The 24,292-nt window shown below is 49.8% G+C and overlaps 1 protein-coding gene across 3 annotated transcripts in view; it reads left to right on the forward strand.

Annotated features, from left to right (window-relative positions):
* Nucleotides 1–1,317: 1,317 nt before the first annotated feature.
* Nucleotides 1,318–24,292, forward strand: part of EHMT1 (euchromatic histone lysine methyltransferase 1) — a 121,463-nt gene continuing 98,488 nt past the window's right edge. Inside the window, exon 1 of one of the 3 annotated variants that reach the window (XM_056351290.1) lies at nt 1,318–1,452. In XM_056351290.1, the coding sequence (XP_056207265.1) occupies nt 1,432–1,452 (21 nt within the window). In that variant the 5' untranslated portion in view covers nt 1,318–1,431. Of the gene's footprint in view, nt 1,453–22,043; nt 22,128–22,178; nt 22,719–24,292 lie in introns of those variants that run through there. The other 2 variants (XM_056351293.1, XM_056351289.1) reach the window with 2 other exon arrangements.

Genomic DNA, 24,292 nt, shown 5'->3' on the forward strand with positions numbered 1-24,292 from the left:
GGCGCGGCGGGGGCCGGGCTGGGCAGCGGCTCCCCCGGCCGGTCCCGCCTCAGCCCCGGGGACTCTTATTTTGACCGCGGCGCGGCCGGGCGGGGGCAGCAGCAGCCGCGGCCGGGCCCGGCTCCGGGGCCGCGGGGGGCCGTGGGTCCGGGGCCGGCCCGTGGGGCTCCGGGACCGGCGCGGGGGCCGTGGGGCTGGCTGCCCCTTGCCCTCCCGGGGGCGGCAGCGCCGGGGGAGTGGGGCCGCCGCCTCTCGCTGCGGTCTGGGGTCTTGCCTGCAGCCTCGGACGGCCATTTGGGGTCTGTCACCCCCCAGAGAAGCCCCCGCACCCCGGCACTCGCGGCTCTGCTGGGTCCGGGGGTCCCGGTGGGGCTGGGGGTGGCAGCCCGGCGTGGGGCCGGGGCTCCGTGGGTGGGTTACAGGGGCTGCCACCAGGGCAGATCCTGGGGTACCCCCGTGCGGGTACCGGGGGGCGCCTGTGCTCGCCACCCCGGAGCCTCCTGGCTTCCATCAGGGCAGCGATGGCCGCCCGGCACCGGGGCGGGGAGCCCGGCGGTGTCCCCAGGCGCAACCCCCCAGCAGAGCAGGGTTTGTGGAGAAAGGCGGCAGAAGATGGGGGGACCCTGGGGTGGCTGGTCAGAGATCTGTGAAGTGACATCGGGCCACCCAAAGCCCTCCTGCCCCCGGTTCCCTGCCCAGCAAGAAGCTAGCCGCAGCCGGACCCCCACACCTCGATGTGGCTCCCCGGCTGCGGAGCCCTTGGGGGGGGGGGCGTTTATCTCCCCCTTGCAGTATCTTCTGCTTTACTGAAGAGCTGTAAAAGGGATAATTGTTCTGCAATCATGGCTTTAGGGCCTGGGCGTTGGGAGGGGATTTGGGGTGTGTGAAAGCAGCTACAGGGGATATGAGAAGGGGACAAAGACGCTCCGTGGGGTGTCCCCCTTCCCCTAGCCCACCCGTCCCCGGCTGTAGCAAAGAGAGGTGCTTAAGGCTGGGATCGGCTGGTGCTCTGGCCCCACGCCGGGCCGCAACCGCGGGCAGCAGGAACACAGCCCATGGTGGGGTACCCCCCACGGCACGAGGGGCCAAGGCCACCGTGGCGGGGTCTCCCGACAGAAGTAGTGAGGAGTCCGCGGTCCGAGGGGTGCCGGCGCGGCCGTGCGTGGGGAGCGAGGGTCCCCGTCCCACCCGTGTCCCCGTCTCACCCCATCCTCATCCCACCCCCTGCCCGGCGCCGGCTGTACGGCCGGCAGCTGGTGGGCGCCGCCATGATGCCGTACGGCCGGAGGGGCGCCGTGGGGGCCGCCATGATGCCGTACGCATGCGCGATGGCCGGCGGAGCGTCTCCATTGAGAAGAGTGAGGGGAAAGGGGCGGAGCCAAGGCGTGAGGAGCCGCCGAGGGGGCGGGGCTACGCTCCGGGGCTCCGGCCATGGCCACAGTGGATGCCGAGGTGAGTGAGAGCGGCGGCGTCCATCTACCCGGGCGGGGGGAAGGAAGATGGGGGAGCGTAGAGTGGTATCGCCCAGGGCCAGGCGGGTTCTGTCGGAGGCCTGGAGGGGGGCCGTGCCCCCGCCGCCCCATGGTTCAGTCCAACTCCTCTGAGGGGAAGAATGTGGGAGCTGCTGCCATTGTGTGTAGGGGGGCCCGGGACTCTGTATAAGTAACACCCCTCCGCGGTGAGTCAGTGGTATGGGCCATACAGATTCCGGGGTTCCCCCCAATGGGAGCGAGTGCGTGTGGCGGAGGCGGGGGGAGCGGCGCGGCCGCCATCCATGTTCCGGGGCCCCCCATGCGACGGGGCGCCGGGCGGCGCTGGAGCGGCTCCATCCAGAGTCCAGGGCCGGCCGGGCGCGGCGGTAGCGGCGTGGCCGCCGCTATGAGCTATGCAGGGTCCCGGGCGGCGGGCCCGCGCCCGTGCGGGGGCAGGCATGAGGCATGCAGAGCCCCGGGCCCGCGCGGCGGCGGGGCGGCCCCGGCCCGGCCCCCGGCCCGCCCCCGGCAGCCGGGCCGCGCTGCGCTGGGCGGGAGCAGCCGGCGGGCGGCCGGGGCCCGGTGCGGGCCCTGCGCGGGCGGGAGGCGCGGCAGGTGCTGTCCGGCGGGCTGTGCCCGCGGCCTGCGGCTCTCTGGGCAAGGGCGGCCCGGCGGGGCAGCCCCCGGCGGGGAAGGCCGTGGAGTTTTCCCTCAGAAAACACTCGGGAGTTTCCCCAGGGGCCGAGCGCGCCCGGCTCCCGCCTGCCCTCAGCGCGGCGGGCCCGGCAGCGGGGCCGGGGGCTGCCGGGGAGCCAGGGGCGCTCAGGGTGGCTGCACACACACACACACACCCCCTCCGGCCGCAGCCAGCACGGGGTGCGGGGGCTTCCAGCGCGCTTTGCCCATGTGTTGTTGGGGTTTGACTGTGAGCGCAAACCTTGAGGAAATTCTGGCGTCGCATCCAAAATCCCCAAAGAAAATGAAGTTTGCCGTGTAATGACAATTGGCTGTAATTAGCCAGAGCTGGAAACATCCCCAAAGAGTTCGGCTACTCCATGAAACTACGTGAGTGGCACGTGGAGCTGGGACACTGCGCCTGCAGTGGGTCTTTGTGCCAGGCTGAAACTTTCCCCCCTGGTTTTGTTAATACATTATAAACTCTTTTTATAAAAAGTCTGTTTGCCCTTTTGTTAGAGTGTATAAACTCTTGTAGGTCTGTTTGCCCTCAGGTAAACACCAGCTTGCAGCATGCTGGCTGCTGAGCCTGCCCATGCAGAAGGAGCGCTGAGGTGGTGATAAAAACTATATATATACCTCGTATAGAAACTAACAGTGCCCTGTCACTGCAGCCCGCTGCTGTTACCTCAGGACCTCTGGGCACCTTGCGGCTCAGGTGTGCCAGGTTGTGCTGCAGCCTGTCCCAGCGCTGTCCCTGAAACACCGCGGTCGGAGGGCTGTGCTGCCGCAGGGAGCTTCTGCCCCGCCTGGGATGAGGTCTGTGGCATGGCCACACAGGTGGCAACGGCGGTTCCTTGTGGAGCACTGCAAAGAACAAGTTCTTGGACAAGATTCCCTTCATTTTTGGTGGGAGTTTTGCCCAAGGGTTTCCTTTACGGTTTGTGTTCTATCACAACAGCGGTTCTTTGGGAAGCGCTGCAAAGAACAGGTTGAATTAGTACTCAGACAAGATTCCCATCATCTTTAGCGGGAGTTTTGCCCAAGGCTTTCCTTATGCTTTGTGTTCCATCACAACTGCATCTCAAGGCCTGATCCTTCTGCCCTTTGTGTGTGCTTCTGAAGTGAATCAGGTGTTAATTTTGCCTGTGATAGAGGAATCAGCCCTCAGGTGCTCGTGTGACTCCACAGTTGGGTTTTGCCTTCGGCTACCTCCGTGTGATTGCTTTCAGGAGAGCGCCATGGCTGTAACAGGGGCAGGAGTTGGCTCACAAATCATCAACTTTTAATGCACAGGTTAGTCTCAACACTACAGATGCCCATCTTTTATTTTGGGAAGCATCTCCCAGCAGTCCTGGCTGGGTCTGCTCTGTACACAAAGCATCAAGAAACATCGCTCTTAGAATCAGGCTTAATATCCACAGATGTTGCTGTGGATTATGGAGGGGGAACGATCACTCATTTGGAGTTTAATTCCTCCCCTCCCCCATAAACTCAGACAAATCTGAGGCCAGAGGGGAGGAAGTTGGTATAAATCAGGCTGGAATTTAGAGACTGGAGGAGATGCTCTTTGCTCCCCCAGCGCTGGCAGGGGAGAGCAAGGATAAACATCCCGCAACTGTGATGGTCTGCCATGTGCAAGATGGAGCAGAAACGAGGGATTATTTCACTTGAGAGAGGGGCAGAGGTGTGTTGCTGGGAGGAGATAACTGCTCCACGCAAAGAGCTGGGTGGGAGTGGGCAGGTTGGAAAGAGTGCTGTCTGTGTGTCTCCAGGGAGTGTCCATACCACCTCTGCAGATAAGGTTGTTGGCTGTTAAAGACAAAAGCTTCCAGTATAGAATAGCTCCTTGGCAAATCTTGGTGTTGATGGGTGAGGGAGAATCTCTCTGAGCACCAAGTTCTTTGTAAGTTCTCAGCTTTAAACTTCGATGGTTATTCTCTTCTGGGTGCCTTGCTCTGAGGCAGCCCCAAGTAATTTCTGTGCTTTGGTTGAGCTGCCAGGTAAGTAGCCATGCTGCAGTCATTAGGCACAGTAACCACATTGCTTCAGAGAAGCCTGGTCTTGCTGCTGCTTTGCTTTAGCAGGTCTCTTGTGTTCCGTCTGGTTTGGGACTTTCACGTATTTTAGACCTGCTGCAGTTACAGTGCTAAAGATTAAAGTTTTAAATAAATGGGTTTGTCTTGCTCAGCCAGTTTTTTATTGATAGTGCAGGTTCATTTAATTTGATGCTGCTACTCCAGTTTGCATCGGTTTAGTGAGGAGACTCAGCTGACCTTGTGTTTGTGTGTTTCCTAAAATGATTGTTTGGTGTGAACTTGAAAGAGAGGTTTCAAGCCATGATGTTTTTCCTCAGACTCGTGCTAACCTCAGGAAGGCTGGTGCCTGCATGCTAAGCAGGAAGTAAGGTGTGTGTGTGGCTTTGAATGAAGTGGTTCTCTTCAGAAGTCACACTGCATTTTTCATCATTTTTTTTTCCTCCTATCTGTTCTGATCTGTAACATCTTTTTTTCTGGAGATGCAGCTTTGATCTTTAAAGTGAAGAGACGGTGTGCAAGCCACATAGAGGACAGATTTCCCCACTGCTCAGCATCCTCAGCTGAGGTCGGATCTCCGACGAGTTCAGCACCCAGCAGCTCCCCACCTTTTAAAGGTGAGGACTCAACAGGCTGAGCAGTTTTTGCAAATCAGGCTCGCGGTGCTGAGGCTTTGCCCTGGCTTTGATCCTTGCTCTCATCCCCTCAGCCAGCTGGTGCCGGCAGCTCTGTCGGCAGCCCTCCGCCTGTTCAATGAACTCCCCACTGGATTAAGGGGCAACATTCACTCATGTCAAAGCGCTTCCTATTCACGGGTCCCTGGCTGGAAGGAGGTTGCTGTAATAGGCCACTGAGTGCAGCAGTGATAATAGGAAAAGCCAGGACCTAATGAGCAGTGCCTTTGAGCAGTGAGCACACAGATGACTACTTCGGTTTCCCACTTTCTGTTTTGCAGGTGACGTGAAATCCAGTGCTTCTTTCAGGCCTGCCCTGCCCTTCCTCCTCTCTCATTTACTCCTGCCAGCTGGTATTGCAAGTGAGGAGAGGGCTTTGCTTTCCCAGGGCTGTTGCTTTTAATACGGAGTCTGTTTCAGTAAGTTACAGCAGGAAAACTTGGTGCGTTTAATCTTTTCTACTTTGTGAGCTGTCTGGGAGCCTGCACTTCTTGATGGCTGCAGGACAGCTGTTTCCCTTGGTCTCCTTAGCACAGTGAGCTATGTCAATACTACACTGACATGAGACTGTGAACGCGGGCAAAATATGTGTGTTTTCAGTTGTCTTAAATTTCTTCTGGAGTACCAGGGTTAATACATTTTATCTGTGTCTTTGTATGAAGAGAGAAGGTAGTTTTTCCCCTCTCTGATACTAAAAGCCTAGTAAGGAGATTTTTAAACTTTTGTCAGTTAGGGGCTTTCGCACAAGGGTTGCTTTGTTGACATGTTAAAATTGCACACTACCCTGTCCAGGACAGAATTTTGCCCTCTATCAGATGGATGCTAACGTTTACTTCCAAAACATGGGTTCTCGTGTGCTGAGCAAGCTGTGGGCTAGCATAGGCCCTTTGGGAACTCATCCTTTTCTTCCACATGGAAAAACTTTAAATAATAACAGAATGGGCAAATGCGGCTTCTGAAGTTTTAAGAAAGCCTTAGAAGTGCCCTTCAGTTGTGTTAAGCTAACGTGGCTGAGCCAATGTGACTAAAGAAAGCATCTGAAGAACGTTTAGTCAGTCAAGGCAGAATCAAAGGCCTGGTTTATACTTTAAAAAAAGCCCTTCCAATATAATTACGCTGGCTGGAGAGGATGATTTTTCATTTTCCCTTGCTGAAATAGTCATGCTAATATAAGTCCTTGCTGTGGACGTAGCTGTATTAGCTTAGAGGTGATTTTAGACCAAGGTAGTTTATTTTTTGCTTTCCAAAGCAGAGGCTTGGTCTACATTTGAGAAGTTTTGCCGACTTAGTTATCTGTCCGTGAATGCAAAGAAATTGCTCTCCCCTCCACCATAGCTGTGTCAGCAGAAGTCCTAGTAGAGATGCAATTACGAGCAAAACCCCCAACAACAGCCAGAAAAAACAAACAAACAAACAGCCAGCTCTTCTGTGGAGGGAATGGATTCGAGCTGTGCTGGCAGATAGAGCTGGATGTGCCCTCACCTTGCAAACAGCTGTGCCAGCTGATGAAGGCATTAGCATCCCTTGGCGGTTCATTGCCGCTAGCAGAGAGTGATCTACCGGTACCCTGGGGTATCACATTTCCAAATGTGCATGAGAGCAGCTGATATCGAAATGATTAGGGACTGATGCTGTTGTGTTGCCACTGCTCTGAAATGCTAGTTTGGGGCCTTGCTCTTGATCAGCTTGCCTGGTGTTTTGTCATCTGTCTCTTCCCCTCCTGAAGCTGCGGTGATGCCACCTGCGTGGCCTCTCCGCTCGGGAAGCGGGGCTGTGGAGGGGATGGCAGCAGGCTGTATTCCTCTGGCTTTTCCCTAGCAAAATGTTTGGAGCAGAGGGCAGCTGGCGCCTGTGGTTTGGGTCACTGGGTCCCAGAAAAGGAGGAGGTGAAAGGGGGGGTTGTGCTTTGTGCAGGACAGTGAGAGGTGCGAGGGGTCTGTGTGAGTGCTTCAAGACACGTTTCACTGGAGATTTCCCTTTTCTTGACTGTCATGGGAGCCAAAGGTCGCCGCTGAAAGGCTCACCTAGCTGTCTGTGTCTCCGGTAGATCAGGGAGAAGTTGTGTGAGTCTGGCCTCCCTCAGTGTGTGGGCAGGCACGTCCCCTTGGTGATGGCTGGTGACTGGTTGAAGCGGTAAAGTAAATCCGACCAGGAGTGGAAGAGTTTGCTGTAGCCCTGCTGGCTTAGCTTGGCTGCCAACCTCTGTGAAATGCATATAAACCCAGAATAAACTGTACTTATAAAAGCGCTTGATGCTGGTATCACGGCGTCTAAAATAGAAAGGCTTTCCTGCTTTTAATTAAAAATTTCTAGCATAGGCAACGTATCAAGGACATCCAGCGTATCCTCTTTTCAAGTAGGAAATGTTCTTCCAAGAGGATTCCTGTTTCCTTAATGCCCAGCCTGATCCCCTCCATTGTCTTGCTGTCTGCTTCCGTACCAGCTCATTTTGCCCGAGTTTACATTTAAGATTGTTTGGCTCCACTGAGGAGTCCCCCCGGCTCAAACACGCTGCCTGCCGTAAACTGCAGACAGCTGCTGAGCCAGGTGAGCTGACACGGTGTAGGGCTGAGCTGCTTGTGTGTTCAGGGGACTGGCTTGGGTGTGGAGGTGGGCTATTAAATATTAAATCCATCCTTTTCAGTGTCATATCTCCTTCTCAAGGGAGAGCTCTCAGAGGCAGTGGTGAGCAGTGTCAGTTTAGGACAGCGAGACGGTGAGTGGGATGGACTGGTAGCGTCGAAAATTCAGGTCCACTTCGGTTTGCATACGGCTAATCATCCTGCAGGGACAGCACATGGGAGAGGGAGGAAATTTGCAGGTGGCGCAACTGGGGAGGAAGTAAATACAGAGCAAGATAACCAGGCTGACACGGATAGACTCAAAATAAAGCCAGGTAAGTGACTTTCCCCATTTGTTACAGGGAAATGTAAAAATTATGCAAAGAGGGATAAAAATAATCAAAATCATTAGAGCTTCTTGAGTCAGCTGGAGCAGTACATGACCCAGAAGATAGTTATGAGCTTGCCATGGCTACAGCATTCAAAACCAGCAGCGGAGAACTGGGGAACTGAGCAAACTGCGGAGAGCAGAGATAATAGTGGTGCCCAGAGAGCATGCAGCAGGCCCATTACCTGTGATTTGGGGCAAAGCATTTGAGCCAAGTCCAGGAGGCTTGTGATGCTGCAGAAGAACGTGCCTGCTTGTGCTTGTCTTGTTGCTAAGAAGAAGAAGAACATGGTGCTTACTGCTTCTGGGAACAGAGGGCAGCTGGGGTGAATCTGATGGCGTCAGCCATCCGTAGAGCTGAAGGGAACATAGCACGAGAGCACGGGCACCTCTGTGGAGACAGAATTGCAGTCCCGGTGTCCAAACTGAAATATGCTGTGCTTTGGCCTTGGTTATATTAAGTGTCTATGTGTCCTTCAGAGTGCTGCTTCAGATTTTTTTAATTGATTTTAGAACTCAAGTGTAGATGTGGACAGATGTATTTCAGCACATTAACTGGCAAAAGGGAACCCTGGTCTCCCCAGGACTATTGGCCATGACCTGCTGATGCATTTGAATCAAATGCAGTGAAATACATTTTTTTTTTCCTTTTTTTTGGCCTCCTTTTCCTTTTAAAGCGTGAGCTGCTGGATTCTTAAGAATCTCAGCTACCTTCTTCCTCTCCAGTCGCACATTTCTAGTCCTTGCAGTTTCAGAGGAAGTTATAATAGGTAATTTCTCCCAAAGGCTTAAAGCCAGAAGGCATATTACCCAAATGTTTTATCCAGCTTCTGTGGTAACTAGGGATGCTTCGTACTGCTGGCCCAGAGCATTCAGAAGCTATAGTCTGTTTCTCTCAAAAATCATAATATTGTTTCAAGAAGTGGGAAATTAAACATGCACGTGGTAGAAGAGTTAGAAAGGATTAATGGGTTTCAAAATTACATGTTTTATCCAGCTGTTGATTTGGGAACTGAAAGGACGCCTGTCGCAAAATCAGGAGGTAGTTACTGAAATGTGATGCTCGTCGGTGTCCAGTGAATGCAGATGCCCAAAGGCCTTTGACTGAAGGCTGTGCCCTACCTCTAAACCAACTCTAAAGTTTTTGATGCTGCATTAACTCAGCCCAGGTGCTTGCAGTTGGGCAGCAAAGCCTGTTCTTCCCTGTAGTTTTAATTTATCCTCTCGATAATCTCAGTTCCTGGGGTGTTACCCAAGGCATGTTTTTATGCTGCCCTTGACTGAAGTTCATTCCCTGTGAGTTTTGCTTTAGGCACGTGGCAGGGACTTGCAGGAAGGTGCTGGAGGCTGGCAGCGCCGTGCGGGTGGTGTCAGCCCTGCGCACCCCGTGTATCGCTGGCCAGGGGGATTCAGGGGCTGGAGAGGCAGCACCTCCAGCCTGGAGGTCATCAGGACCTGCACTAAATAGGAGATGGATGTTTTAAGTCACTTGCATTTTTGAGACCTGAGAAATTAACTTTTTTTATTTTTTTTTTTAATGCCTTTCTTATACCCAAGGCGGTAGGTAGTGAATATGCAACCTGGCAAACGTGGGTTTATCAGTGTAAAGGGAGCGTGTGTATTGGGGAGATGACAGCGTTAACAGTCAGGCTGTGAGCTGGTTCATAGGATTCCGTCTAGTATCCTGTTGGCCTGCGAGTTTGAACATAAATCTTCAGATTATGAGGACATAAAGGATAAGTCTAAATATTTCATTAATTGAGGAGCATTATTAATATTTGATAGATTAAATCAACACCCAGAAGGCTTTGCAAAAAAGCACGGCTGCTGAACTGGTAACCAAGATATTAGGTGGTTTTAATTGCAAACTTGTTTGTAATAGCTTTTGTCAACTCTCTGTTTTAAATGTTAAGGATCTGTGAATTCCAGACATTAGAAATCCTTTTGTTCTTTGGATTAGGGAGGGTAGTTTTTAGTGCTGCTAGGATGCATTGTTTCAAGTTGGTGCTTTAATGCCTTCTTAATATGCAAAGATGATTGTTTATAAGCAGGTGTCCTGTAGGACCTGGAGATGACATCTGGAATATTTGATCTTTTTTGCCACACTTTGAGGAGAAACAAGGAGTGTTCCTTTAAAGATGGCTTTCGGATGAGATGTAATATTTACTCTTGCTGTACTGCCAGATCCTGTAGCTTTCAGAGCGTGTGTGGAGAGAGGAGGTGAAGAGCCATGCTGTCTTTTAATCAACATCCCCTTGTACCAGGGAAACGCCACCAGTGAGCAAACAAACAGCTACTGAGCACATTTGTTGAAGATTCGTCTGCTTTGACTTTTGAGAATTTACAGTGGGGAAAGGTTAGCACTGCCTCCGGCTTGTATCGTTTGAAAAGGCCAGCGAGGGGGCATCATATTCTATCTCGGTTATTTCCACATTGTTTTCCAGTCTGCAAGTTGTACTTCCCATCTTTTTTTTAAGATTTAGACCAGGTGTCTCTCATACACAGTGTACTCTGTGCCTGACTCCCACGTTTTTGGTATTTCTTTGTCTGTGAGTTTTATGGTCTCCTTCCCTGTTGAAAGCACCCTGCGTGCTGGCAATACGGTTATGTTCTTGGGTTTCTAAGAGTTTTGCACCTTTTCTCACATAGCTCTACGTTGATAGCACATTGGTCTTGATCTTTTAGGGCTTTTATTAAAAACTGTTTGGATTGGTGTCTTCTCAAATCCACACCCCTAGGCTATCCTCGTGTTTTATAGACATAATTTATCTTCTCCCTCTTTGTGACAGCAGGCGTAAAATTTTGCCTTTTGCTGCGGATGCAAATGGTGCTTTATGCAGTGACAAGATGTGTGTTATGTTGCTGTTGCTGCTGCTTGGCCTGGAGTTGTGGCTGGAGGCTGCCGTCAGCAGTGACACACGACACAAAGATCCTCCTCGCCCCCAGCCAGCACTGAAATACAGGTCCTGGTGTGATCCCAGAGGGATCCCAGAGGCAGCCTGGCCGCGGAGGAGAAGGTCAGGAGGTGATGAGGGATGAGGGTGATTTGTCAGGTCTGAGGCTTGGCTAGGGCTAGGAAGTTTTACCAGCCAACTTGCCTTTCTTCACCGGGTCTTTGTTTGCAGCCATGCTTCTGCTGAAAGGCAGAAACGGCAGCTCCTCCATTGGCTGCAGGAAACCACCTCCCCATGCGGCACAAGCCCTTGATGAACAGGCGCTGCGGCCGAGTGCCAGCGTGGATGCGCTCCCGTGGCAGAGCCGCTTTGGCAGCCGCGAGCCCTGGGCTCTTGCTTGTGGGGTGCTGGCTCCTGCCAAAACAGCCTCCTGCAACGAGGAGGAAAAACAGCTGGGAGGGGGGATTTCCATGAGATCTGCCTTGAAACGCACCTACCCGAGGCGCCTGGCAGCGCACTGGTTTGAGCTTGCGGTGCCTCTTGGCTCAGTGAGGGCAGGTAGGCCCCCATGGAAGCGCTGGGATGTTCTCGGCGAGCTCCCTGTAGTGGGGAGGTGGGATACGGTGTCCCCCCCCCCCCGTGCCTGTGATCCAGCAGCTTGAAGCCGATGCAGGGGCAGAGCTGTGTAATGTGCGCACATGGCCAAAGAGCCCATGGCGGGAGGCCCTGTCATGTGTATTTATACATCAGATGCACAGGGATAGTCTAAATTCTTCTTTAAATGACAAAAGCTCCACAAGTGGAAGCTGGTGTGGGGCTGCCAGGAGCTGCTCCTGATGCAACAGTGTCTGCTTTTAAAGAGAAATGTGACCGGTGACAAGCCACCGAGGTTCCTGCGTGCATTTCCCTGATGAGTCAGATATCTTCGCTTGCACTGGGATGGTAATGCTGATGCAGTTGCTGATTGCTGCCAAAGCAAGGAGTCCACACAAGGAGATTAGACAACAGTCCTTTTCCCTGCTGGGTCTTCATTAACATTTTCTTGCTGATGTATTATTAATTAAGCTAATTTTTATTGCCCTGTAAGTATAGATGGTGCTTTGCAAGCACGGGACATAACCTGCTTGTTTCGCAGAGTTTCTGGAGTGTGTGTTGTGCCATGTGCAAAATGAGTATTGGAAAAACTGACTGTGCAGTAGAATATTGAAGTAAAGTAAATCTATGGGTTTTGTTTTCTTTTTGCCTTCTTACTTAGCCGATGCCCCGTTTTGTGGCTGACTGGGGCTGGAACTTGAGCTGTATGTGCAGAGAGCTGAGGACCTTTATATGCCCTGTATGCAGAATTAGTGCAGACGGATAATAGGACTTAAGTGTAAGGAGAGTTTGCAGCGTTGACCCCTCCATAACATGGAAGATTACATAGACTGAAGTAGAGTATTACACTAAAAAGAGTGTGGGACCTGATCCAAACCCACAGAAATCAGGGAGGGATTTGCCATCAGCTTCAGTGAGAGGCAGCCTGCTTGCAGTGTACACAAGCAACGGGGCAGTCAGCAATTTAAACAATAGAGGTTCAAGAACTGTCCAAAAAAGGCTGGGTGGTGGAGTCCGATTATGAGACTTAGACTTTGTCCCTGCTGAAAAGCCACTGTGCCCAAGATGACTTCCTATCGTAGTCTTGTTGAATGCCAATGAATTGAAATTCTGCTAATTGGCCTGCCATCCCATTGTGCTTTGTCTACTGCAAACGCAGTGTCCTTGCTGTCAGCAGCTTGTGTGCCTTAGAGGTGCAGCCGGGCGCCGCCGGTGCAGGCGTATCTGCCGGGGAAGGGGTGGGCTGTCATCTCCAGGTTTGCTGTTTCAGCTCAGCTTGAGATCTGCGTGTTTGGAAGTCCCTTGAGTCTGCTGAGGTTACCTGTGTAGATCTGTACGGGTTGCTTTCTTGTGAGGTCTGTGAGGTGGCCTCTTCATCCGAACGTGTCCCTTGGTTCCTTTGGTGCTGGTGGTGTCCCTGGGGATGAGGGGAGGCTCCCACTCTGGAGCTGTCCTGGTTGAACACTGTGGCTGGGTTCTGCAGCCTGTGCTGCTGCCCCAGGCTTTGTCCCTGCGGCTGACAGGTTGATGTTTTGCCACCTGTGATGCTTTTCCAGCGAAAACGGAGGTAATCTTTTTTACAAAGTTGTAACACTTGATTTGGTGTTAGAAGCCTGTAACTGGGACTGTTGTGGAAAGGCAGAATGTTAATTTTTAAATGTACAGATTATCTTCACTGGGTAGGAGATGGCAAGTGACACAAGTCAAAGTATTCACTGCTTTATATGCTCTGGTTTATGTGCTCTGGTTTCTGGCTTCATTCCTTGAGATCATGGGTGGGCCTGATTAAGAGAAATAGAAAACTTCTAGAAGCACGTGAACTACTTGTGACAAAGCCAGTATGGCTGCAAATGTCCAGCACCTCTGTTTTGGACTTCTCATAGCAGCATTGGTCTTTACCTTGAAAATGTGATCTAATTTTTCACACATTCTCTTATTCCATTCTTAAATTAGGCTAATGTATCCTGTTCCAGCCTATGCAATTATTAACAAATGTATGCAATTATGGGATCTATTGTACAGTCATTCTGTGCTCCTTGCTAGGAGAAGTCCATTTTTAATAAACAAATCTGCTTTGACAACGTGTCGCTGACTTTTCTAAAACAAAATGTTGGGTAGAAAAGTGACTAGCGAATTTTCCTCTTTTATTTTTAAAAAAAAAACCAAACCAACACATCTGTTTCTTTTTTTATGTGGTTTTGCAAGAGCATAGCAGTTGCAGCTGGGGGTTCAGGCCTAGTTTCACATTGCAGGTGACTGGAGGAAAGCAGAGAGGGGACTAATGGGGCTGGACCCCCATCAGCATCCTCTGCTGTGGGCTGCGACATGGCCACGCGGCCCAGCCGTGCCCAGCGCAGGTTTCTCCCAGCCACAGTCTGGCTGTGGCTGCATCTGACCCTGCAAAAAGTGCTGGGAAAAGCTCTGCTCTGTTGGTTGATTCAGCCGTTTTATTTATTTTTTTTTTTGAATGAGAAAAAGCCCTTAATATTTTGGCATGAATTCACAATGCTTTCTTTTATTCCGTGCGTGACAAAACCATGTGGTTACAGTCTCTTGCTGGGTAAGGTCCACTCCTTCGTGGGCTGCCATCAGAAGTTCAAGGCGTATCTTAAATCCTACTTAAACCTCGCTCTGCAGTGGATCCGCTGCATTTGGCTCTGGACACAAGAGTGGGAAGCAGTGTGTTACATTGAGTACTAGAAGTTCAATTTCATGGAAGGCAAATCAACCCGTGTTTTTTTCACAGCCTTATCAGAGCTTCGTGAAGGTTTAGGCAATGTAGGCTACGGTTTCTGTTAATTGTAAATATTCCTGTGTGTTATGTCACCGGAGGAGCAAAGGCAGGAGGGAGAGGTTTTCCTGCCTCTGCCAGACGATATTACCTCTTCTTTGGGTTGCCAGCCACGTGTGTCCCAACAGCTTGCGCTTCCAGCATTGTTGTCCAGGGAGTGCCAGACACAGGCCACCTCTGGAAATGAATTTCCAAGAATACAGTCATTTCCCCATTTCTTTCTACAGGAGTACTTGAATCAAAATTTTTGCTATTCTCCATATGAATTCAGGGACTTTTCCTAAGCTTAGTTTTAGAGCTAATCTTCACGCAGACGCTGCCATTATCTTGGTGATGTGTCTCCTCCCCTTAACTCACCAGCTGCACTGTGGCATTAAGCACGTCTGTCTCTCCTGACACCGGAGTGCTGTATCGCGGTGCTGCCTTCTGGGCTGAGCAGCATATGGGAGGAGTAGTTAAAATCTCTTATCTTTTCTACTAGATCCTCTGAGTCCCTTATGTGACAGCATCAGCTTCTCCAGGGATGTGGTGCCCAAAATCAGACAAACCCCCTTTCCTGTCCTGACAGCCCCCTGTGAGTGTGCTGGGTGGTCTACCTGTGACATAGGTTATTTATGTGAATGCAGCCTGGTGTGGGAATGAGCCCACGACACCTCGTGCAATGGTGCGCTGCGGATCCAAACCAGGCAGAAGAGGAGCACAACCATGTGCAGCCGAGCGCTCTGCTCTGTAATTACCTAAGGCGGCTAGACAGGTACGTTTCCATCTTGCAAACGTTTACACATCTGAGTAATAATTACTAATATGCCATAGTATGCAGCATCACGGGGAGAGCTGTTCATCGGTGAACATAAGGGCTCAGGTGCTGGCTGCACCATGGGTGCAAGGCTGGATCCCTAAGCCCTGGCGGTGTGGCTAGGTGTGAGCCGTGCCTCTGTCCAGGAATGCTTCCTTGGGAAGGCTGTGCAGGTGTCTTGGGCTGGTGGAGTGTGGGTGCAGTTCTACTGGCAAAATCAGCCCTCCTGTGTGAAGCAAGCTACTGCCAGGGCATAAAGACCTCCCAGCTGAGGGCTGCAGAGGTGTGCTCCTCACAGCCCTCCGCAGCACGGCGGCGAAGCCAGGAGGTGGGGGATGCTGCTGGTGTGTATTGAACAGCATTTGCAGGTTTTCAGCCACGAGCCACTGGATTTGTAGAAATAACCGTTGACAGGATGGTCATGGCAGTTCCTATGCATGTTGAAAGCTATGACTATTAATTAAGATTGTACTGTGAGAGCTCATTTACATCCAGCTCAGCATATACAGGCTGAACCTCTACAAATCCTAATTAACAGTTCAAGTTAGCACTTCTGTATTGATACAGCTAATTTGTGTGAAGACACAGGGCTTAGCCATGTCGACAGAAGCACATTTGTGCTGGTATGAATGTAGCTGTGCTGCACATCATATAAGTGCGTTGACCAAAGTCATGTTTCTGTTGGCATGACTTTGAATATACTTTGAATTGTCTCAACAGAACTGTCATGCTATAAAGGATGCCTTTATCAGGGAGAGCTAAAAAGATGCAAAAATTGTGGATGGACCAGTAATCAGGTCCTTGAATTAATTTACTTATTTTTACATTATACTGTTTCAGTGTTTGTCATTCCATGTGTTTGTATTTTTCTGTGTTTGGGATTTTCTTTTTTTTTTTTGGAGGTGTTTGTTTTTGGTTTTTTTTTTTTTTAATGGGTCAAATGGGGAACAAACTATTTTGGAAACATACAAACAAAAAGCTGGAACGTAGATGCCAGTTGAGGTGAGACTGGACCATATCCCACTGCACATTCGCTTTGCATGCCTCGTGAAAGGTTTGTTGTTGAGCAAAACAGAGGAAGGCTCAGGGTGTGGAGGAGGCAATGATTCTCCCAGAGCTGCGAGCAGGCACTCGAGGAGGCATGTGAGCATTGATACCTGCCTGTTCTGGAAGGTCCCAGTCACAGTTTTGTGCTATCAGGGCCTTTGGATCAAGTTGCAGCAAAACCCTTCAGTTTTCCTGAGGTCTGAATTCTCCCCGTGCATTACAGCAGCTTGAGAGCGTGGGGCTTGACCATCTGTTCCCAGAGCAAGGCAGGCGGTCAGCGCTGTGATCCTCATCCTCAACAGTAACTTCTCCACCTTTGAATTTTAATTCAGAGGGTGGATAAATAATGCTCATCCTCTTCACTGCTTGGTTTGTAACCTGTACAGGTGTTACAAGCCAGAGGTGAGGCCACATCAGAGCCTTGAAGCTGGTACTGCCTTTGCTAGCCATCATACTCACTTTCACAAGCCACCATGAGAATTTTTGCCTTTGTCAGCTTCACTGAGGCATTTGCTTAAGCTTTGAAAAAAAAATTATGTATTTTTTTTTGGCTTTCGTACTTCCAGCCAGATGCCTCCAGGACTTCCTCTCTGATACTTCTCCTTAGTTTGTCAGCGTGGTTTTTAATCCCATGCCAGTAGGATATTAAACATCTGTACAGCAAATATGACTACTGCAAGTGGCTTGCTTTTCTTAGCTACCTCTCAGAGACTTCTGGAAGTAGTTGGCAGACTGAAGGTTGAAAGCCACTGGTGTAGGTGACAGGAAGACCAGGCACAGAGGGACAGTTTTTGGTAAATGAAAGAAGGACCCCTTTAAACAGTGTTCTTTTCTCTTGAGAGACAAATCTGTTAGTCAGGTCCTCGTGACCAGTGCAGGGCAAAATGAATCCATGTGCGTGTCAAGTACGAGGATCTTCTGAGCTCTTCCGAAGTTCTGCAGTGCTAAAACTGGTGCTGCAGGCAGCACGATGCAGCACACACAAGCCACCGTGGATTGATTTTGAACAGTGGGTTGCAATCACACAGAAGTCTGCTGTTTGCTATGCTCCCACTCGCCACACTCCAGCAGGTAATGTTTACAATTGGGGACTCTGCACACATCTTTGGTGTAGTGTGTCCATGCTGAAAGTGCTAGAAGGGACAAAGGAAAGTCCCTGTATCTGTCTGCTTTGAGGATTATTTTCTAAAGCATCCATATTCATTGCAACCACGTGGGCTGTTCTGACAAGCCCTGGAAGGTGCACTGAGATCCCATTAAGAGCCTAATTTTGTCTGCTCTGCCCAATAAACTTCTGGAATTTAACCTACGTTGGATTTGTCTGGTGGGAGGTACTCTGACCACATCTCCTTCTGCAAAGGCAACCTGCCAGACGTGCAAGCAGGGATTTACTTTGCCTTTACAGAAATGTCTGTCCCTAATTCTGCCTCTCTGCACCGAAGTCAGCTGTGAGGTCCCACACTGCAGTGGCACGTTCGTGCTGGGCATGAGATGATGGCTCATGAAGAGGGCAATGCCTTGGCTGGTCCTGGGGCTCCTGACAAGAAGTAGACATGGGGCTAAGCTGCTGTAATTTCTAAATTATCATTCTGCCCACCGAAAGTATTGAAGATGGCAGTTCCCTGCTCTAAGGGAGGTCTCTTGGTCCATTTTACATTCTTGCTATCTCCTTGATAACATCCTCGGTGGGGTCGTGGAGCCCTTTTGTTCTCTGCTCTAGTTTCTAGCATTTGTTGCTCTAGCAACACTTTCAGACCCAAAGCAGCGGGATCCTGGTGCTAACACACGCTCCGTTTTAAAAGAAGGAAGCAGAGCACAACAGGTGATCACCGGCTTTTGTATGGAATGGTCGTGCCTTGAGGTCTGAAGGAGGAACGGCAGGTTGCGATATCTCCTCGTCTTGCAGCTGGCATTGTTTTCATTGTAGAAGATGAGAAATAGTCTTCTGTTACTGCCGCATTTACAGTTTGTGACGGTGCTGTATTATTTTCCTTTTCCAGAGTATGCCAACGCAGGTTAGGCTGAGGCTGTGTATCCATCGAAGCCAGGCCCAGAGCTGGCAGCAGGATTGCTTTCCTTTGTGGGGAAATAAATAACTATCTCAGTGGTCAGCACCTCCAGCGGTTTTGCAGGCTCCCCTTTAGAGCTGTGCAAAAGGAGTAAGGACTAGACTGTCCTTCCAGTGTGGATGCGCAGACCTGCTATTTATCTGGATCTTTGGAGGGGGAGAGGAAAGAGCACTATATTTTATACCAGAAAAATGCAGGTGGTGTGTGAAAATAATTCTGGTAGGCTGCAAAACTCAGGAGTCCGCTGTTGCTCTGGAGTGCGGTTTGTGGGATCCTGTCAGCTGCTTTGGCATTTTGTGGCTTTACTATAAATGGCAATAGTGATGCAGTGTTATGTGTTAACACAGTTTTTTTCTCCCAAGCGCTCTTCCATGCTTTGCCACGATGTTGCAGACTAGACTGACAGTGTAAAAGCCACCTGTAGATGCTTTGTGGGTAAGAAGTGGAGAAATCCTTTTCAGATTTCGGGCATACATTCCCACAGCTTCCTGCTGTCCCAGCCACTGATGAAATGAAGAACCGAGTGCGCTGCGTGTTGCTAGAGGAGGAAACCTCAGTAGACTCCTCCACAAGAAGTCTGACCCAACTGGCGAGTGCAGTTGAAGTAATTCGTTACCTGCTGCCTTTCACCTGACCTTCTTTCCCAGACCTCTGAAAGATGGTGAAGACTGAGGATGTGTCCTCAGGTGCCTGTGTTTTGTAGCAAATGGAGTGAGTACCAGTCATGGGGTTGATCCTGCTTCCAGTGGGTCACCCCTTTTTGTTTAGGTATCAGGCTCAAAATCTCAGGTTTTTTTCAAGCTAGTGTGATTGGAGATGCTTAGTCTGCAGTATTTGGTCATCGTTATACAAATATGTTCCTTCCTGGGACCAGTGGGCATGTCAAACGAAGCAAGATGCCTCTGTGCTCTGTTCTTTGGGAGCTGCTGGTGGGACGGTCCCAAGTCACGCCACCTTCTTCTCTGATGTCTCTGGCATTGCCTAGAGCCCTGGCAGCCTGCCTAGGTGGGTCACAGCTACACTGCAGCATGGTGGCGGGGCTGCCCCAAGCTTGATGAATCTGGGACACTTCTGCAGCATAAGCAGAAAGCTTCACGGGCTCCAGGGGTCTTGGATTTACGATGCTTGTGCAACTTGTTGGTACGTTGTTTACCCCCTCCTGTGCCAGCAGGTTAGCACCCGATGCAGAGGATGCAGCATCCTGTAGGCCGCCGCCTACCTCCTCTAGCAGCAGAAGCAGAATTATTTATTAAGTGTTGCTCTGTTCTTTTGGTACTTTTAGATTGTTTCTGTGACTTGTGCAAGAACCCATGGGTAAACAGTGAAGGTACCAGAGTTTCTAGGTTCTGCAGTACTAGATAGAAGGTTGCCGATGCTCTAGGCTTGTGTTCCAGCTGCGTGATCTCCTGCAAATTACATAGGCAGTTCTTACCTCTTTTCATACAAATGAGTCTTTAAAGGCAGTCTGCACTGAGAGCATAAAATGCCTACAGGAGTTTTCGGCAAGGCTGGTTTTCTTCTCTGTTGTCTGTTGCACAGTGTTGGCACCACTGGATTTAATAGCATCACCTCTGGGTCACTCCGAAACGTGGAAGAGGAGCCTTTGGCTCCCATACTTGTATCATGTTTAGTCCATGAAAGAGCAAAGAAGTGCATTTCCTAGGATGAAATGATTAATTGTATAGCCAGGGTATAGAGGTCACAGCAGGGATATTAGAAAGATGCCATCAGTTTGCTGTCACGGTGGTGTTAAACAGGCTCTTGCTGCTATTTCCGAGGCTCCCAGGGTACAGTGAGGTGGGTCACAGGGAGCCAGCCAGGAACGGTGATGTGCGTTTGGAAGGCTGCCCCGCTCTGCTTCTTCCCTACAAGTGACTGTTTGAAGGAGAAGGGGTTTGCTTCCTCCTCTCTCATCTTCTTCGTCCAGCTGCAGCTCTCATGCTGCTCGTGACAAGTGAGTGTCAGAGGTGGATTTCACCACGTCATGTACTCTCTCTTCTGCGGTATATTAGCAGTACGCCACCGTACCGTTCTGCAGGAACCTCTCTGTCCTAGCTGCTTTTTCAGCCAGGTTGAAGGCTGGGTGGGTTTTTAAATGATGATATTTTAAAATTTGAGAACAGCTTTGATTTATTGACCTGCTGCCTCTATGAATCGAGCTGTCTGGGCTGGCATCTGGAGATAAGAGGCTGTCGAGTAATTGCTTATTATTGACCGATTGCCAGCTTGGGCTGTTTGCTTGAAGAAGAATCAATAGCAGTCAATCTTCAAAGTCTAAACTCTCAGGGAGTATGACTGGTTTCCAAATTGGGAATGACAGGTCAGGATAACTCCATATCTGATATCCCAACTTCGTGTTTGAGTGTAATCCTGCAATGGAGGAGGAAGCGCAGGACATGATCTTCCTGCATCAAGGCTTTCACGTCTGCCTGCTCTGCAGTCTGGGATTTTTCTTCGCGGGGATTTTCAGGGACAGATTCTGCCCTGGCTCCAGACCTTCCTCTGAGAAGTTGGAGCAGCCTCAGCACTACCTGAGATACGTGGGAGGCCAGGGCAGGATGAGTGCAGGCATCGTTCATTAAGTCCCCAAGGGGTAGAGCTGGGAGGGGTGGACGAGCAGCCTCTGCTATGACACATCCAAACCAACCAGTTTGGATGCTTTATAAATAAAACAATGCGTCTATTTTAATGCATGGTAACAGAGATTTCCTTTCTGTGAGTGATTCTATTTAGGTGACAACAGAACAAAATATCCAGTGTCACCATACGTTTTATCATTCCTTATGGAGACTTGTCGCTATGGTGAGCGTTCATTTTAAAAAGCAGACATAGCCCTTATTTAACACTATCATGACATGTTGCCTTTTTTGTAGATTCACGTGTAGGGCTCACAACATAAAAGGGGCTTCATGTCATCAAAGGCATTCAAGACTTTTTTTCCTTTTTTTTTTTTTTTTTATAAATGTTTAGATCTTTGTAGTGGCTGGGGTGAAGGCTGGCGACTGGATTTGCGAAGCAATCTCACACCTTTGGCTGTAGCCCACTCCGGATTTTCCCCAGCGCTCCAGGGATGCTGCAGGGTCTCTGTCCTAGACTCAAGCAGGGTTTAAAACTTGAAATAAGAGCCTTTTGTGGGGGAGGGGGAGGCTTGAATCTCTATCAGCTACAAAGAGCAATTAAGCAACAGGACATAAAATAGATAAATGGGAAGGGGAACGGCAGTAACCCTGGTAATATGGGAAGATGAAAATGGAGGAATCTGCTTCTAAAGCATAAATATTTGTCCTTAATTTTGGAGCTTTGTTTTCACCAGGAAAACTGGGATTTGAGGTGCACCGTGTGGGGTGAGGGAGGAACACCTCACGAGGAGCAGTTTGATCTACAGTGGTTGAGGAGGGAATGGACAAGATTACTGGAACAGCCTTGTTTAGATACTGGATTTGTTGTCTACTAGCAAATCCTCATTTGCATGGGTCCTTAATCTGTGGAGTTAAATGTGTCTCAGGATCTGTTACCTACTGTGATGCAGAGTTGGGAACTAGGTTTTTAAAGCTGTTCCTTTTTATTTGAACGTTCCCCCTCCCCTCCCCTCCACCCCCCAAATTACCTCCCTGATTATTTATTTTTTTAAAAAAAGCAAAGATGAGCCAACGAGTGACACAAAGGAAAAATCTGCCGGTGAGAAGGAGCTATTTTTGACTTAGGATTCGGTGGGTGAACTGTCCACCAGCTTGTAGAGAAAAGTCAAGATCAGACATTTAAAACGTGTGTCGCAGGGAAGCCACTAGCCCCCCCCCTTCCTGACAGGGCACATGAACGTGAAATCTATAAACCTCGTTGGAGGTGGAGGGTTGGGCAGGGATCCTCTCTGGAGCCCTGGGAAGGGATCAGCCCTTATTTTTGGGGGGCTGTGTAACTTTGCCTGTAGTCCTGAAATGGCATTTCCTCATGTCTGCAGCAGCCCTCATTTCATGAAATGGATGCAACTGCTGAAAAAAGATCTCGCGTGAGCATGCTCACTGGAAGATTAATCCTTTAGAGGGAGTTGGAGAGTTAAGCTACTGTAATTTCTCTGCAGTTGGCTGCAGTAAACAACTGCTCTAAAGACACGAGGAAAAAAATTGACGGAGGTATATGGGATTAATGTACATATCTTTTTGTGTTTCTACTTTAAGGTTGAGGGTTTGCTAAAGGTTTTTTGTCTAAGAGCTGGGGAAGAGGGATCTGTGTAATGATTTTATGGGTGACCTTCATGTTGTGGTTTCTGTTTTTTCCTCCAGGCCAAAGCAATCCTATTTCCGTGCAAGGCCACGCTGAGGCACGGGCTGGCTTTCTAGAGCTGGGGTAGAGCACCAGGGTGGCTTTGTGTTGAGTTAAATGGTTGTACGAGGGTACGAGGCGAGGCCTGCTGCACGTTGAGCTGTGTTGGCAGAAGGGAGCTGAAAACACCTAGTCCTGTTTGGTTGTGATCAGAACCCAGCGGGGCTCGAGATCTCGTGCTTCTGTTGGGAAAGAAAATGTGTCAAGGGATTAGCTTTGATTGCCTACAGAATAATAGTCTTTTTCTTTTTATTATTTATTTTGCTCCCCCTCCTCCCCATGCCTGAGGAGCTGCAAACCTGTGTCAGATGGGGGAAGAAAAATAATCGTTGAGCTCTTTGGCTTTGCTTTAAAGGATGATCGCTTTTCGCATGTTGAGGAGCGAATGCCTTGCCAGCGAGGTAAGTGTTGCAGGCACACGGGTTGCATCAAGGTGGAACCCAGCTCCTTCCTTCCCAAGCGCTGCTTTCCGGGTGCATCCTGGAGGAAGGAAAACCTCTCCTGGCTCCTAGAGAGTGAGCAGTGTTTTGTCTGCTCGCCTCCAGAAAGTGTGGGTGAAGGAGGATGTGATTTACCACCCTTGATGCTTTCTATCCGCTTCCTCCAAATACTTACAGCACAGGCGATGGAGGGCCGGCCTGGGGGCTCCCAGGACATCCTGCAGGAATACCTGGGTGGCTTGATTTTTCTCGGGCTGCTTCAGCGCAGTGCTTGAGCTGGGAGAAGCAGTGCTCACTAACCACAGCTTGCATCTCTACCTCTTAAAAACATCTAGCTGATCCCTCTAAATGATGAGGAACTGAAGGTGAACTGCCAGCAAAATGTGCCTGGCTTGGGGGGGTGGGGGGGTGTGGTGTGGGTAAGGGCATCGTTTTGAGTGTTCCTAACTGGAATAAATCGCCCCCCTCGAACTCGAGTTGTTAGAGATTGTCCTCAGCAAGTCACCAGGGCAGTGTGGGATGGGAAGAAGGGTACACCCTTCCTCCTTTCCAGGGAGTGAAGAAAATAATAGGTGCAACTCAGCCTTTGCCACTGAAAACTCATTGCGTGGCTGTGGTAGCAGCCCTGATGTTACCCGGTATTACTTTTATGTCCAGCCGCATGTATTGGAAAGTGGCTTCGTATTTCCTTGGAGTGGTGTGAAGAAGGGAATAATAATTCAATAATTTTGCAAATGTCAGTGGTTCCCACTAGATTCGTCCTGTGGTAGCTGTCAGCTTACATGTGACACACAGGTGGATGCTAATGCTGTCGGATGAGTTCAGAAGGGCAATTCTATTACAGACTTGGCTGAGCTCGAGGTGCTGCGTATTTGAAAAAGAAAAAAATTCTGCCACCCCAATGTTGAGGATTTTCACTTAGTCCCTCCTTTTCCCCTCCTTTCCAGAAGCTCTGGCTAGCACAGATTGTCTGTTCTGTGGACGGTTTTAGGGAACATTGGTGGCTGTGTGCGTAGGGGGAATAATTAGCTACCAAATGCAAATAGATTGTTTCTTGCTGTTTCAAAATCATTGTAATTTCTATTGAGGGTGGGTTAATTATATCTTTGTTTTGATGGGTGTAAGGAAAATGATAGAGATATAGCAATATAAATCTATATAAGGAGGAACGTTGTTTTCAGAATACTGTTTTGGAAATTGTGAGAACAAAGACTTGTCTCTTGGAGGACCGTGGTTCTGTCGGGATTCAGCGGTGTTGCGTGTTTCTCAGTGGTGGATGAGTGTTTTCTGTTTCAGATTTTTCTCTTATGCCAGCGACACATCTGCCACCACGACAAGGAGTTTGTAGTACAGAGGAAAACTATCAAGTTCTGGTGAAAGTGCATTTGGTTGAAGGGCTGGGACATAGCTTTTTGAAAAGCCAAGGTGAAAGCAAGAAAGTGAAAATAGCCCTTAGAATTTATGATCAGAGTGTAACAAAAATACATCTTTAACCAAAAGTGTGTAAGCAGGGGGCTGCTTTACCGGTACAGTAC

Source organism: Falco biarmicus, chromosome 9 (assembly GCF_023638135.1).
Source record: "Falco biarmicus isolate bFalBia1 chromosome 9, bFalBia1.pri, whole genome shotgun sequence".
In the NCBI taxonomy this organism is placed as follows: domain Eukaryota; kingdom Metazoa; phylum Chordata; class Aves; order Falconiformes; family Falconidae; genus Falco; species Falco biarmicus.